The 15040-nt window shown below is 43.8% G+C and overlaps 1 protein-coding gene and 1 long non-coding RNA gene across 4 annotated transcripts; one reads left to right on the forward strand and one right to left on the reverse strand.

Moving 5' to 3' along the window:
- Positions 1 to 1050: 1050 nt before the first annotated feature.
- LOC133924332 (probable protein S-acyltransferase 16) lies at positions 1051 to 7500 on the reverse strand. 3 transcript variants are annotated; one of them, XR_009910796.1, is made up of 9 exons: positions 6253 to 7500; positions 4929 to 5021; positions 4743 to 4844; positions 4586 to 4663; positions 4376 to 4474; positions 4206 to 4301; positions 3657 to 3828; positions 2578 to 2638; positions 1051 to 1442 (listed from the first exon to the last, which is right to left on the reverse strand). XR_009910796.1 is itself a non-coding variant. In XM_062369828.1 (8 exons), exons 1-7 carry the CDS (start codon positions 6523 to 6525, stop codon positions 3703 to 3705), a joined length of 867 nt encoding a protein of 288 aa, XP_062225812.1. In that variant the 5' UTR covers positions 6526 to 7500; the 3' UTR covers positions 2068 to 2638; positions 3657 to 3702. The 3 variants fall into 3 exon arrangements, 2 of the variants coding, with proteins under 2 accessions (XP_062225812.1, XP_062225804.1); XM_062369828.1 differs by lacking the exon at positions 1051 to 1442 and having other exon boundaries at positions 2068 to 2638; XM_062369820.1 differs by lacking the exons at positions 1051 to 1442; positions 2578 to 2638 and having other exon boundaries at positions 3202 to 3828.
- A 1721-nt stretch (positions 7501 to 9221) lies between these two features.
- On the forward strand, positions 9222 to 12218 carry LOC133924348 (uncharacterized). The gene is made up of 3 exons (XR_009910797.1): positions 9222 to 10791; positions 11088 to 11337; positions 11479 to 12218. It is a non-coding gene; the product is annotated as an uncharacterized LOC133924348 (long non-coding RNA).
- Positions 12219 to 15040: the final 2822 nt, after the last annotated feature.

The raw sequence follows: 15040 nt of genomic DNA on the forward strand, positions 1-15040 counted from the left end.
TGGTTTCATTTCACGCCCAGCATCGATGCTGAAGATGCCAGGGACCCATGCTTGCTTACTGCTGCCATGCCATGCTACGAACGTTTGCAGGATCAGCACTGGCGCGGCAGTGGTCCTACGATCGATCCTATTGAGTTAGTCCTCGCTCCCGAGTCCTTTTGCAGGTAACCGGGTGCAAAGCCAACAGAGCATGCACTACGCAGGACCCCCCACACACGCACCTCGCGCACTGCCTCGATCCAAGTCCGCAGAGCTCAGCGCGGCCGGCCGCATACCGGCATACGGCTTCTGGACGCCTCTGTAGTCTGTACCACAAAGCCGAGCCTTTAGGGGTTCATCCCTATCCGACATGTACTATTCGGGTGCAAGTGTGTTTAAAACTCTCAAGGAGGACATCTATTGCGGATCATCATCTTATGCATGTATGTAAATATTTTGGTTTAGGTCATCACTACTGTTTTGGTTTACGTATGCCAAAAATCTTACTCCCTCCGTTTGAAATATAAGGCATATTTCATTTCGAAAAAATCAAACTTCATATATTTCGAAATGAAATATAGTCGAAGTGTATGGGTAGCTCCTTTAATTTTCATTCCCCTTGTCAACGCAAAGCTAGCTTCTGATAAAAACTCTGAAATGTTAGTAAATCAGCCTTGAATATATCATCACAAGACACTGTTGTCGCTTGATGGAATACTGAAATGCTACTAAGTCAGCAGTTCATGAACCTAACAATTTATTCTGCTAAATTTTGTGCAGTTCATTACAAAGGTACCCTTGCTGAGAATGGTGAGGTTTTCGACACTACTCATGAAGATAACTCTGTTTTCTCATTTGAAATTGGAGAGGGAACTGTCATTAAGGCATGGGATATAGCTGTCAGAACTATGAAGGTCAATGGATGTTCTGGTCACTTGTTCCTAATGAAGCATTGATCGTTTCTTGAGTATTTTTATGATAATAGTATCGTTGCAATGGACTGTTCAAGGTTTTTTTTTGGGTGGGGGGGGGGGGGTGTTGCAAAAATCACATGTAAGCCAGAATATGCATTTGGAGCTGAGGGTTCACCTCCAGAGATACCACCCGAGTAGGCTTGTCATTAAACTTGTCTGCACTAAAATTAGGTCGATAGTCCGAACCGAAGATAGCCTAATGCCATCTCCAATGGAAGCTGCAAAATCTAGAAATCCAGCGTTACAGTGATTTGCGGACTGCTGTAGCACATGTTTTCATCTCAAACAGAAACGGCATCTGCAAAATCTAGAAATCCAACGCTACATAGCGCTATAGTGATTTGCGGATAACTGTAGCACATGTTTTTATCTCCAACAGAAACGGCATCAGTCCCAACAGGGATACGGCCAGACCAGCACAGGGAAACGGGAGAAGCAAATTTGCAGAATACTGTAGCGATCCTCAACACTGTTTACTGAGTATGCGGTCTGAGGGGAGAAGGAGAGTAAGATAAGGTAGAAAATAGGGTAACTGTTAGAGATATAAAAAATTAAAGAATGTTGTAATAGTGTTAGAGGATACTATAGTAATATTATAGATGATAAATTTTTAAAATATCTGTTCGAGATGGCCAATCATCTTTGCCCTTGCAGTGCAACTCTCATTTTTTAGGTGGAGTTAGTGGCATGTAAGCCGAGGAAAGGTTTGAGTAGTGTATCTGAAGAGAAAGCTAGGCTAGAGTAAGACATCTGAATAACTTTGTCATGCTTTCACAACAAGTTTGGATTGCATTTTGTGAAACTGCAGAACATATGTAACATTGTGCGTATATTCACGTTTGCAAGTGCTAATATTGTACGGATACTAGGAGTTAGTGATGACACTTGCTAGAGTAGAAATAATAGAATTTACACTGAAGGACTTACTTGAGCAGGGAGTTGAAGAAGCAGAGGGCGGTAGCTGCAGCAGCCAAAGATGAAGAGCAGAGGAAAAGGGAGGAAACAAAAGCAGCGGCAGCCGCCCGTGTGCAAGCAAAGCTAGAGGCCAGAAGGCCAAGGGGAAGAAGACCAAATAGACAGACTGCTGTTTATCACTTACAACCGTAGCCTAAAGAATACTGAGTATGGAGTAGAAGTCTTGGAATGTAATACGAAGAACAATAAAAACATGCAGAGATACTACATTGCATTTTAGACGAATCTTTCGAAATATCTTCCCTGCTGCTTTATAAATTCTCTAACCATTGTTTGCATCTTTCGCATCATTTACGGACGAGTTTACCATAATATTTTAACTGTTGAAATTTCTGAACGGTCTAAGTGCAAATTTATGCGTGTCTACTGTAAAAGCCATACACTGCGGTAAACTGAAGCACTGCTTTATGGTCTGCGCCAAGTACTTCTGCAGACTACTCTGGCTCTGCCGTAGGATTCAGCCAATGCAAGAGTGATATGCCAGTTCACTCCATTGACCAAATGCTTTGCCAAGACAGCGGCAGACTTAGAACAAAAATGACGGGATATCTACTTATTAGACTAGAAGTTTAAATGTCTCACTTGTTAGACTAAAAGATGTTCTATGAGTTTGATACATATAATTGATCACTGAAAAATGAAAAATTACCTGGTGTTCTGTGCACTCCTAGCCTTGAACATGGGTCCACCCCTAGTGCCAGACGATTACTCTGCAGGGTCATTCCCAAAGTTTTTAGTTAGATGAGTTATGGAACTAAGTAATAAAAAACATGCAATAATCCAGGCCAGCCAGCATAGCTACGGGTTTATTTGGTTGGACCAAGGCTTTTTGGTTTTTAGCTGAAAAACTACTTTTCTAACTTCTACCTGTTGGCTTTTTACTATTAGCTTTTGCAGCAAATTTTTAACTTCTCATCACATCAAAAGCTAGAAAAGCTTCTCTTAACTAACTTTTCAGCTTTTAATTTATTTCCTTATAAACCAGCTTTTTAGCTTTTTAAAAATCAACACAACAGTTATGTTGTTTGGTTCGACTTCTGACTTCAGAGAAGCAGAAGCTAAAATAAGCCGAACCAAACAGTCCCTAAGAAGTTAAAGACTAGTGCAGTGTGCTTGTACAGTTAACATAGTAGCTTCAAGCGAAAACAGAAAATCCGAAGTTACGAATGATGTACAGCGCCCAAAGCAGACTGAGTCTATAAGCAATTGGGTGCACAACATATAGTATGCACGTATAAGCAAACAGAAATATCGACATATATTGCTGAACAACTTAATACAAATGATCTTAGTTGATTGGTCAGTATGATCTGACAAAGCAATACATGAACTTCAGAAAACAACAGTTTGGGCATAAACTTTACAACAGAACAGCCTTGAGTTCAGACTCTTTTTTTTGGGTATTAGTACAGCTCACTCTAGATTTCTACTCAGGCAATGGTGACTTCTCTGATCAAGTATGTCCAAGAAAAAGAGAGGAAACGTTAAGTAAATCAGCATTCCTAAATCCTAGTTAATGATAGATCCCAGGAGGCTTTGGGAAATGATCCTGAAGCTCTTTTTTCCGTATCCTGCAGTATCCTAAACACATTGGATTCCATGTAGCACACTCTTATGCAAAAGTTTCAAGCATTGGCAAATGCTCTCTTTTTCAATGATAACAAATGCTCCTGTTAATGCTAAAACCAAAACTGTCAAGAATAACACATTTGGCAATTGTGTGGGCACCTGAGTTTCTTTTACAGATTAGCAGATATCAAACATGGTTGTAGTGCTATCTAGTGTGCATCACATTGGTGGTGTCAGATAGCGGAATATCATATGATGTGCGGAAACGAACACCGTTTCCTATGTTCCTTGATATTGGGCAGAGCCAGCACAATATGTTAGGACCTAGTACCTGTTTAAGAAAAATAACAAAATGTCGGAAGGTGAGTGATAAATGACATTGCCTATCTCCAGTAATTAAGCAATGAACCGACAATTCAAGAGAATATATTTGTAACATGATCTTTATACGAAAATCCCACTGATGAAAAGGTTAATATGAAAAAAAAACATAAACCACATCAAAGATATATGCATTGATAGCGATTATCGGGAAAATGGTCTGGACTTTTGATAGCCCTTTGAATAGGCAAATAGAAAAACCCAGGCCATGGGCACGGAGAAGACAACACTAACGTTATTTCTGTGTACCATCTTCAAACCAAAAGGATATTTTATGCCATTATATTTCTTAAAGTTTAAAATAGAAGTAGTGATAATGGTTCTTACCGAAACAAGGTTCTCATAGACTCCAAGATCATAAGGATGATGATAGAGATTTCCAGCCTTTTCAGCCAACCACATTGCCCTAACTCCTTCGTGGTACTGCAATAACTACCATTACACAACATCTACAAACAATAATATTTCCAAAGACAACGCGATCCTATTTTTCAAACCTCGATAGTAGTTTTATTTTGTATGATGAGGTAAACATGCCAACCCAAGAGGACCATCAATGCCAAAGCTAATGGAGACAGAAGAATGCCACAAATAATCTGTACAATTTAAAACATATATGTGTTACTTATTTAAATGGAACTCCAGATGAAGATTTCAGATAGTATTTGATATGCTGGTAGCTGAAACACCCTTCTGGAGGTACTTACAATAGATGTTCTAGAAGAATCACTGCCGGGCTGTTCATCCTTAGGCAAACTATGCACGGCACCCCCTATAATCAGAACCTGATGTAGACATAAATAATTTTATGCTGAATCATTGAGAAGACTCGGTTGCTCAAGTAGATCAGGGATAATAGAGTACCATAGAATAGAGGCTTGCAATTACAGCATACAGAACGAAGACTAGGAAAATTTTGTAGTTCTCATGCCCAACACAGTTATTAATCCATATACAGTGGTGGTCCTGCAAAGGAAAAAAATTATTAAATTCAAATTGGAATCAAGAATAGAAAAGGCATGGAGTTGTACCATTAGTAGTAGTCACTACCATTCTTAGAACGCATCTTTTGCAGACACGGCAATGGTGCGCACGAGGAGGCTTATAATGGGAACATTTCTGGCAGTATCTCAAATCACCACCCTGCAATGATAACATTAAAATTATAAGGGGATATAGCAGACAAAGAAATGTATGTTACAGTGTAAATTAGCACACAGCCAATGGCTTTCCCTGTATTGTTTGAAGATAACCCAGCGTTCCAACTGATCTATTTAAATCACAAAGATTCTTCCCTTTTTCACATTCCTGACAAAAAAGTTACACCACGAAAATGCATGTGATTCTGATACGAATGCACTGTTGATTATCTTTTGTATTTCGGATATATTGCAACGCAAAAAAACAAACAAAGCAAGATATTGCGCCAAAATCTGGTGTTTAATCAAACTCAAGGGCAATCACAGTCCACAAATTCCCTGACCAGACTACACCTTGTCCGTTCATTAAAGTTAAGTAGCACAATATTTATAGCCACTGAAACCATCATAGAAAGCACAAGAAAATGACAAACAGTGCACTCTATTATCTTCTCATGAGCATCCAATTCAAAATGTGACAGTGATTATTCAACGGATAAGCTCTTGTGCCAGGCCTAATAGGCACTCATGGTATGAATTCCTAAAAGTCCAGGAACAATTTAGTGTTTCCAGATTCTGAACTGACCATTATTTTAGGTTTTTCTGGTCAGTATGATAATTTTTTTTTAAAATCAATTGCAAAATATGCCATTTTTCCTTGTGAAATACATAACAGTTGGAACAATGCATTAATAACGTCAATTTAAATCTTCCGATTCTTCCTACATTCTGTATACAGGATTGTATCTAGCGTTCATGCTTAGATCTAGACTTTGTAATTTATAGCACCAAAGATATGCAGCTGATCAAGGGAAGGTCCACACTTTTGTACGCTCTCCATAGACGATGGCACTCTATTTGCTCGAACCAAATACTGATGATGGGCCGAGAGTGCAAGGATCCAGAGCAAAAACTTGAACGCACATCTATGCACAGTTCCTCACTCCCTCACCCAAATATCCAAACAATGAAGAGCTCCAAGTGGCGAAGAAGGACCGTTCCGCTCCAAGAATCTAAATCCCACGCACGGGACCACCAACTCGCCGGATCTTGCTTGCAGGCAATGTTCGAAATCTAAGCACAAGATCTCAACTTTGACACTGAAATCTCTGATTCTGCAGCATGCAACTACCATTCCACTCAAAGATCTAAACTTTACAGCGCGCCACGGCGGCGGCCACGAGATCTGGAGTGTTCCATGGTCCAGACGGAGGAGGGAGGCAGGGGGCAAGTACCTTGCGCTTGATCTCGTAGATGGGGCTCTCGACGTCCTCGAAGTCGGGCACGAACGCCGCCGGCACGCGGCCCGGGTCGCGCGAGACGGCGACGGCGTAGGTGGCAACGCAGGCGGCGGCCAGCAAGGTGAAGGCCGCGGTGTTGGTGATCCCGGCCGCCGTGGCTAGCCCCAGCCAGGCGGGGATCGCCAGGAACACCGTGGTGTAGTAGACGTACCCGATCGCAGCGAGCACGGAGAGTATCGGCACCGTCACGTACCCCGGCCGCCCCATCCGAGCCGCCGCCGCGGCCTAGTGCCCCTCCTCCGTCCGGCTGCGGGGGGAGGGCATTCCAGGGAAAGGAAGCCCGCGCGGCGTCGGGAGAAGAGGTCGCCCGTCTCGCGGGAAGCGGACGGCGGGAGGGAGGGGAGGAAGCCGCGCAGCGAGCGAATGTGTTTACTTCGGAGCTAGCTCGCAGGTGTTTGACGGGGGGAAAGAGCGCGTGGGTAGTGATCGCCGTGGCAGCGACGGGTTGAGTTGGGGTTGGTAGCGCGTGGACGTCCGGAGCGTGGTGCCGTGCGTCGTCACTGCGGTTGCGGCAGGGACGTCTGAACTTGCGTAGAGGGCTGCGACCTTGCAGGCTGCAGCTGCAGGTCTGCCGGAGGAGGTTGAGTTGATTTCTTCATGTTAGTACTTGTCTCACGCTTAAGCGCTTTTCTGACGGTCAGGAGGAGTACCAATTGTTGGATTCGAAAGATGTAGGATGTGTCCTCATCTCTGACCAAACATGCGGTCTGTTTTTTCCCCCCTTTGATCTCTGTCTAACACCAGTATTTTCTTGCGTCCACCTCTCCCTCCCCTTCTAATAAAAACCGACAAATTTATACACTCAAATAATTGTGAACTGTCCATCTTACTGGATCGTAACAGCCAGAATTAAAGATGATGACCTATTAACCTTCTAGATCGCAATGACTAAAATTAAAGAAGGTCACATATTATCTCAGGAGATAATAGATTACACACAATTATTATATTTATTTTTATGTTTTGGACAAATTTATTATCCTCGATAGGCTGCCAGGGATCAGGTCCAGGCCCATTTGATAGGCAGGCGGACCTGCTCGGACTGCATGGGGGCTTCCTCCACAACGAAGAACAAGACGAGGATGACATCATCAAAGGATTGATGAAAAGATATTTTACAAATAATAAGATTATTAAAAATGCATTATTAAATAGACTATTTAAAAGGAACAAGTAGCACATGGTCAAGTTAATCACCAAAATTCACAACTATTGAAGTGACAATATCATGATATACTCCTATGCAATTATTATCACCTAAGAACTCGCCGATGATAACACCGCCATCAGCTGAAAGGGAATTACTGGTGCCACTAAATAAAGTGCTACTAGTAAATATAAATTCTCTATTTATCTAAGACCACACGAGACAGTCTGAACTTTCGAGACAGTAAAAAATTTGAAAGAAAACATCTTAAAAAAATTGAAAGAAAAGAGGAAGGGGGATGAGGATGAGATGAATGAGGAGATCGAAGGAGGGGGGTCAAGGGAAACCAACAAGAAATTACTTTCAGTTCGATGGATGCATGCCAAAATTAATCAACAGAAGCTTTACGAGCAAAAACACATGACAAGAACTCAGGAAAGGGTTAATTGAATCCTTATTTGTTTCTGCGACAGAACCCCCAGGACGGTGAGCAGCAGGAGCAGCCAATCACAGCTTCAGGGAGAGGTCGATCTCGTCGGTGAGGTCCCGACCGGCCTCTGCTGGCGACACCCTGATCTGGTGCGAGGATCTTGCCGCCGAGACCCAGGCAGCCATGCCCAGTTCTTCCTTCCCCCTTCTCGCCTCCTCGTCGGCAAGCGAGCGGGCGCGCTTGGCGATGCTGCGCTCGCGGGATGAAGGAGAAGGGACGCGAGGAAGAAGGCCACAGCGGGAAAAAGCGGCGGCGGGAGGGGAAGGCGGCAGCGGCCGCGCCCGTATTGTGCGGGAGAAGAGGGAGGGCGCAGTGGAGGCGGCGGCGTCGAGAGGCCGGCGGAGTCGAGCGCCGCAGAGCCGTGGGTCTTCCAGAACGCACGGGAGAGGATGACGCCACGACGAGCGCCCGACCCCGATTGGACGGCCCTCGATTTCTGCCGACGTGGCCCAACCAGCGATGGCCTTTGTGACGCGCTTTAGGTCTGCGTACTGGTCTAAGCGCAGTCGACGGGTCGACAAACATGCGGGCATGTGGCGTACACCTGGCTGCGCCCGCCCGCGACGCGCGTGTTTCTTCCGTGCGCTCCTGAGCCCTGCCTGATTCATCTACCGACAGTGGACACCCTAGACCCTACAGCTTCGGCCTTTCGATAGACAGAGGCGAAGGAGGCGACGCGAGGAAGAAGACTGCTGCCCCAGCGGGGGATACTGGGATGTGGTGTGGTGGGCAGCACGGGGATGGAAGAGACAGAGGGCAAGCGGGCCGCGTGAGACGCTGCAGGCAGCAGGCGCGCGAAGAAACGAGGCGGGACGGCTAGCAAGAGGACACTGGACGCTCGACGTTCCTCACCTCAGCCGCTGGCCGCGCGCTCACCGCCACCTCCTCCGCACTAACCTCCTGGAGGCCGACGCCGTCGTCACGAACTCCCTCTTGATGCTGTCCAGATATGGCGCCATGGCTGCTGCTCGCAACGTGTTCGACAAAATGACCACTGTCTGTTTAGCAAGATGTTGCACACAGAGGTCCAGCCCAGTTCATGGTAAACACATCTTCATTCTTATTTTCATTTGTGACATGGTATTCTAAAGGACGATTGCAGCGACCCTGGACAACAGTGAGACACGCTCGATATGCGCGTGCAGCGCTCCTTGCAACATTGCGTGCCGTCGAGCGCCGTCTCTTGCTGATCATGGACACTTTCGCAGGGCGTTGCTGGTGCTCCAGGATCCACAGTGGCCATCCTCTCCCAGAAGCAGGTTACTCCTTCTCTTGCTCCTAACCTTTACCTCTTGATTGATTCTTGAATTTAAATACAAGTTCAACGTACTATATATGTACCAAGACAAATCATAAATGGGTTCGATTCTTCCCATCAATCTTGGTCAGATATGGTCCAACCATTCTTTACTGCCAGGAAGGCCATTCAAATAGCGTTGTCATTCTTTTGATAATAACAGAGTTTTGTCAGTGTTATAGATAAGGGTGCCCCTTAGGGTGTGCCTCACATCGCTAGATGGCAACCGGTTGTAGAAATTTTTAAGATCTCACAGCGCAATCAGGGTTAGACTCATGCGACCAGCCCCTGATCACAATAGGAGACCCTACGACCAGTTTTTGCTGGTCGTCGGGCAGGTACTCACCTAGCTGGCCAAGTCTTATTTAATGTTGATCACTCAAGTATTTTCTTTTGCACTCCCTTTCGGTGAGCATGGTCGTGGAATGACGTGGTGTAGCAGTGACACATCCCGCAACATTTAATGTTGTGGGATGGCCTGACGAGTGGCATGATGGCGTTCGGTGATGGTACAGGTCGTGCAGGAACACAAGAGCAGGGTGGCGCGCATACCCACCGTCATGATGAGCTAGGAATAGCTAGGTTGTATTGGGTATAGGTCTATCACCTGTTTTGGCACGATCCGTTTGTATATAAAGGGAGGGAGACCGGGATAGTAGAGGGAGGACTGTAACCATTTTCATACTCGATAGGAAAATACACAGAACGTAGAGCTATTATCGAACGGGAGATCTGAACCTGGATAAATCATTGTGTTCTTGAGTCCCTTTGGCACACACACATCTCAGCCAGAAACGTAGATCAACTCGTCCATTGTCCGGTATACCCCGGATACATTGTCAGGAATCAACCATCGACAAGTTTATTGAAGCACCATCACAAAAAACGATTGGTGCAGCAACACTTCATTTAGATCTTGTAGAGATGCATTTCATAGTTGTGGAAGAACTGAAGCAGCTGTAAATGAAATAGCACTCGCTACCTATTTTTGTAGATCTCCAAGCATGTAGCTTCCTAGGCAATTTAGTGATATAGCTTGGTCAGAGTTCAGATTCATAATAAAAGACAGTGAGCACTCAGTGCCCTCATTTTGTAACCTGTGCAGGCTTAAAACTTGTAAATGTACATTTTTTAACCACCATTTCTGTCAAATTTGGGCAGATCTTGAAATGCATTATAAGTGTAGCATGTAAATCCTGTAAGAAGCCAAAGCATGACTTCTAAATGACAGATCTGATCTGACATTTTACTTTATGTGGCACATGGTCAAAGTCTATTTACTACTCTAGAGCAGCTATTGAGTCATAGTGATTACCTATGCTTCAAGTTCTGAATGTTATTTCAGTTATTATTCTTTGCTCTCGTGTTCCAAGTGGTATATAGATATGCACTGAATTGAATTGAACGTGACTGAGCTTCTAGGTCTATTTAATTCGATGCCATTCCAGATTTGTTCGATGAAGGATGAGGATGTTAAATTATGCATATCTTTAGATGATTGAAAAGCTTCAAAGTTACAACCATTGAAATAGCTCTCAGGTAAATTGACAATTTTTATTTATTTGTTTGCTATGTTGATGTAGTATGGGATAAGATACTTAGATGGATGATATTGGAAGAGGGTAGTAACGAATCAATTAATTGGTAATACTTTACTGGAGGGAAGAAAGCATGTGATAGGGGATGATTATGTTCTGCCACCCTCTTTGCAGACACCGCATCATGGTGGTTGATCCATGGGCTCACTCCAATCTCCATGCTATTCTCATATATAAAAAAAAAAACTCACTTCCTTTTCTATTTCAGAATTCACACTCCTTTTGTTTTCTTTGCAGTGTTGCACACAACTATGTGACCACTAAGACTAGAAAACTGATCGAGATATAAAAAATTGCTCCTTTCAAAGCTCAAGAGTCTAGGACCAGTCCAGTGTTCATGGAAAAGCTATCAGGCAGAGACAGATCAAACTGGTTAATTACTCTTAGCATCACACACGTTGTCTGCTGATTTTGAGCTGGTCAAGTTGAACAGTGGGTGACTACTGGGTGTTTGATCAAATGCCTGCTTGAGTTTAGTTGCGTGTAGGTAAGAGAGAGTTGTTTGGGTTGAATTGCTCATCGACAAATGAAAATTTTATTTAAGCACTTATTTTGCTACTACTGGTACCATTCTCTTAACTCTTAGTTGTGCTATCTGACTCCAAGAAACTTTTGCTACAACTTGCAGGGGACTGTGAACAATGAGTATGAGACCCTTGGCTACTTTATTAAAGGGTCTACCTTCTCTTGACACAGCTTGGGATTGACAAAGATCGCCTACGCTTCCGACAGCATCTGCCAAATGAAATGGCTCACTATGCTGCTGATTGTTAAGATGCAGAAATTAAATGCTCTTACGGGTGGATCGGGTGGATTGAGTGTTTTGGAATTGCTGATAGGTCTGCATATGACTTGCGTGCTCACTCAGTATCTATCATCATAGAATGCTTACAGTCTTGGTATTGCTGGGATAACAAAATAAGTAGTTCAGTATATAATAAAGAATTCCAAATCAGTTTTTCTTTGGTTGAAGCAAATGATCAAGGTTGACAATCAAGCGTTCACATATAATGCCACTCAGATAACATTGTTGAGTTTCAGGTTATATTATTTAAGGTGTTAGCAGGTATTGAATCTCCTATGTGTGTTTTTGTTGCTGCTAGGGCTGTCAACAAGCCGAGCTCGAGCGACCCTGACATGGCAAGCTTGAGCTCGGTAGAAACTCAAGCTTAGCTCAAGCAAGTTTGGGTTGCCGACTGAGTTTAGAGACAAAATTGAGTTTTGCTCAACCGAAGCTCGACTTAAGTAAGCTTGTTAACATAAAAAAAATTACAAATTTTCTTCTTTATTCCTTAATCAAACGTATAAATTGTGGAAGTTCTTGAATAAAAAAAAGGAAATTGGGACACGCGTATGACCTCACAGCTGACATAAACAAACGAGCTTACTCGATATGGATGGCAACGGGACCAATCCCCGTCGGGGGATGCTTCCCTATTTTCGCTCCCATTTAGCTATTAGGGGGAAGATTTCTCCCATCTCTATCTCCGTAGGAAATTTTGCGGGGATCGGGTCTACAATAGGGATATAAAATTGAATGATATTTGATTATTTTTATATATTAACAATGTGTACGTTGTATAAATAAGTAATTTATTGATGCATACAGGGTATTTAATACAAGATTGGTTAAATATTGTAGGTTAGACAAAAAAAGAATAAAAGTAATTTATTATTTACTCTACGTAATGTAATGTTTGTATATTTATATACTAAGAAAAACGTGAATATACGTGATATCAGGGATATAGCGAGGAGCGGGGACGGAGAGCGCTTTCCCGTCCCCGTTCTCATATGAGTTCGCGGGGAACTAAATCTCCCCATCCCCTCCCACTAATAAGGGAATTCCTCGCAGGGAATCGGGGATCGAGTCTCCATTGACATCCCTATTACTCGAGTAGTACACAGTACCATAAAATTATATGTATACTAGGATGCAATGCAGCATATGGGTCCACCACTCCATCATCATCCAATCCCCGCCATCTCCGTGTCTTCTTGTACTCTCTCCTATCTCTCCGCCCTGCCTCACCCCCCAGACGGCTCCGCTGGAACGGCGTTGTCAAGGAGGTCTGTGGCATTGCTGTGGATGCGGTTAGGAATCGAATGGGATTGCAAAGGAATTCCTCCGCCGCTCCGGCCTAGAAGCGGCCGGTGGAAGGGCAGGTACTCATCGTAGCCTGTGGAAGGAGTGGACGCCGAGTAGCAAGATTACAGCGCACGGCTAGTCATGTAGTCACACGACTACCTGTATTGGCATACGAGTAAGTGTGTTATTATAGGTAACATTTGTACCTTAGGTGATCCATGTTAATAAATTATAAATATTTATGTTACGTACAGGAAGAGGACACAAGGGGGCGGAGGCATGCGGGACTGGGCATCCGTGAATGCCGAGCACTTACAGAGGTGGACAGAGTCAATCGCGGTGGATATTGTCGTTCCTGCTGGACAATACGGTAACACCACGTACTGAGAGTACCTTTCGTGATACCGTCTATGCATGTGTGCCTCCTTACTCAGTGGACTTGTAAAGCCAACACTCAGACCCTTCCTCGAGAATTGTACCCGTCTTCTTCATGTTGTGGGAAGTGATGCGATACTTATAACAATTTTTATTGATTAAATCTCTATATTACTAACATGGCCATCGTCTTATACTGACCGAAGAGATGTATAAGATGCATATGTAGGCAGAACAAGCTTGTGGGGAAGCAAGCGGGTCATCAACGCGGAAGGATCAGAACCCTCTCTGGGACTACATGAGGACGAGATGGTCTCACTTTCTGTCCGCTATACGTGGTCTAGGAGGTTGTACCCCGTATTAAAGGGAGTATAACCTACTAGCCATAGATCCATCATGTGCCTTCCACAGCAGGCGCTCGTCCAATACCCAAGACGAACTCATTCGGGCACAGTCGCAAGAGGCACCTTTGGCTTCATAGTATCATGTGTCATGTTCTGGTGCTGAGGATAAGGAGTGCACACAGGATCTTACGCCCAAGAAGTGTACATTAGGTTCACAGGCCCTGCAGTGGACACAGCCTCCTCAGACTACACTGACACCTTCGCCTGCAGCACCGACTTGTCACGAGGAGTCGTTGACTGCACGCAGCAGACACCTGACTGGAGCGACACGCATCATTTTGGCTGGGTTGCTGCAATGCAGGCGCATAGTACGCCCAATATCCTAATACACATGGGAGTTCATAGTAGTACCAGCAGGGCGAGCCTTCGGCATACCGAACTTCGTCGGAGCACATTCTAGGGGCATCCACATTGTCGCATGATGATCATTCTTCTTGGTACATGCAGGGCAGAGTTAGCGAGGTGGAATACACGTTCGGTGGGGTCCCACAGGGCATGACGATGATAATGACGAGTAAGGAAACACGTGGCAGGGGCCAGCGCAAGCCGCCGGGATAAGGGTCATACACCCACCAGATGCGTACACTCTTGGGGATTACATGCGACGTTGTCGTCGTTGAGTTGACAATGCAGTTATTTGGTGTAGTTGTACTTGTTAATGACACATGTATTATTGACTTTATTGTCGTAGCCATTCTTATTATATATTCTTCACTGTATTGTTAATTTAATTATTTTTAATTTATGTAATATTTATCAAATAATTTTGGCACATAACTTTATTTGTTAATTATTTATTTAGCTTTGTTACATATTAATTATGATATTTAATACTTGCTTAATGTTTCTTAAATAATCATGGATTCGTACTTTGGTGCAGAACCATAACATTACAATGAAGGATCAATAAATCTATGGTGAGATCTTCAAGTATAGTCTTTCTATAGACATCTACAACGATACATATAGCACTTAATACCTTCTTGTAGGTTGTGCGTAAAAGGAAGGATGATCCATTCAAAGAGAACAACTAATACAAGTCGTGATCAAATTGCATGCAAGACCCTTTTATTCTGCATTAACCGCTCTGCTTCAACATAAAACCACCGAGGACCTTAGGGCCCTCTTGCATGAACAGCGTCAAACGTATCTCAGGGTGTGCAAGCTGGCTGACCATTCTTCTGTTCTAGGTTTCTCTAGGAGGCAAAAAAACGATAGTGATGGTGTCCAATCAGTATGCATCTCACATTTAGGTTCATAATTTTCTATGTGATCACCCTACTTATCTTTTTTCCATTGATTTGAATGCTCATCTTTTGAGT

Source organism: Phragmites australis, chromosome 1 (assembly GCF_958298935.1).
Source record: "Phragmites australis chromosome 1, lpPhrAust1.1, whole genome shotgun sequence".
Taxonomy (NCBI): Eukaryota; Viridiplantae; Streptophyta; class Magnoliopsida; order Poales; family Poaceae; genus Phragmites; species Phragmites australis.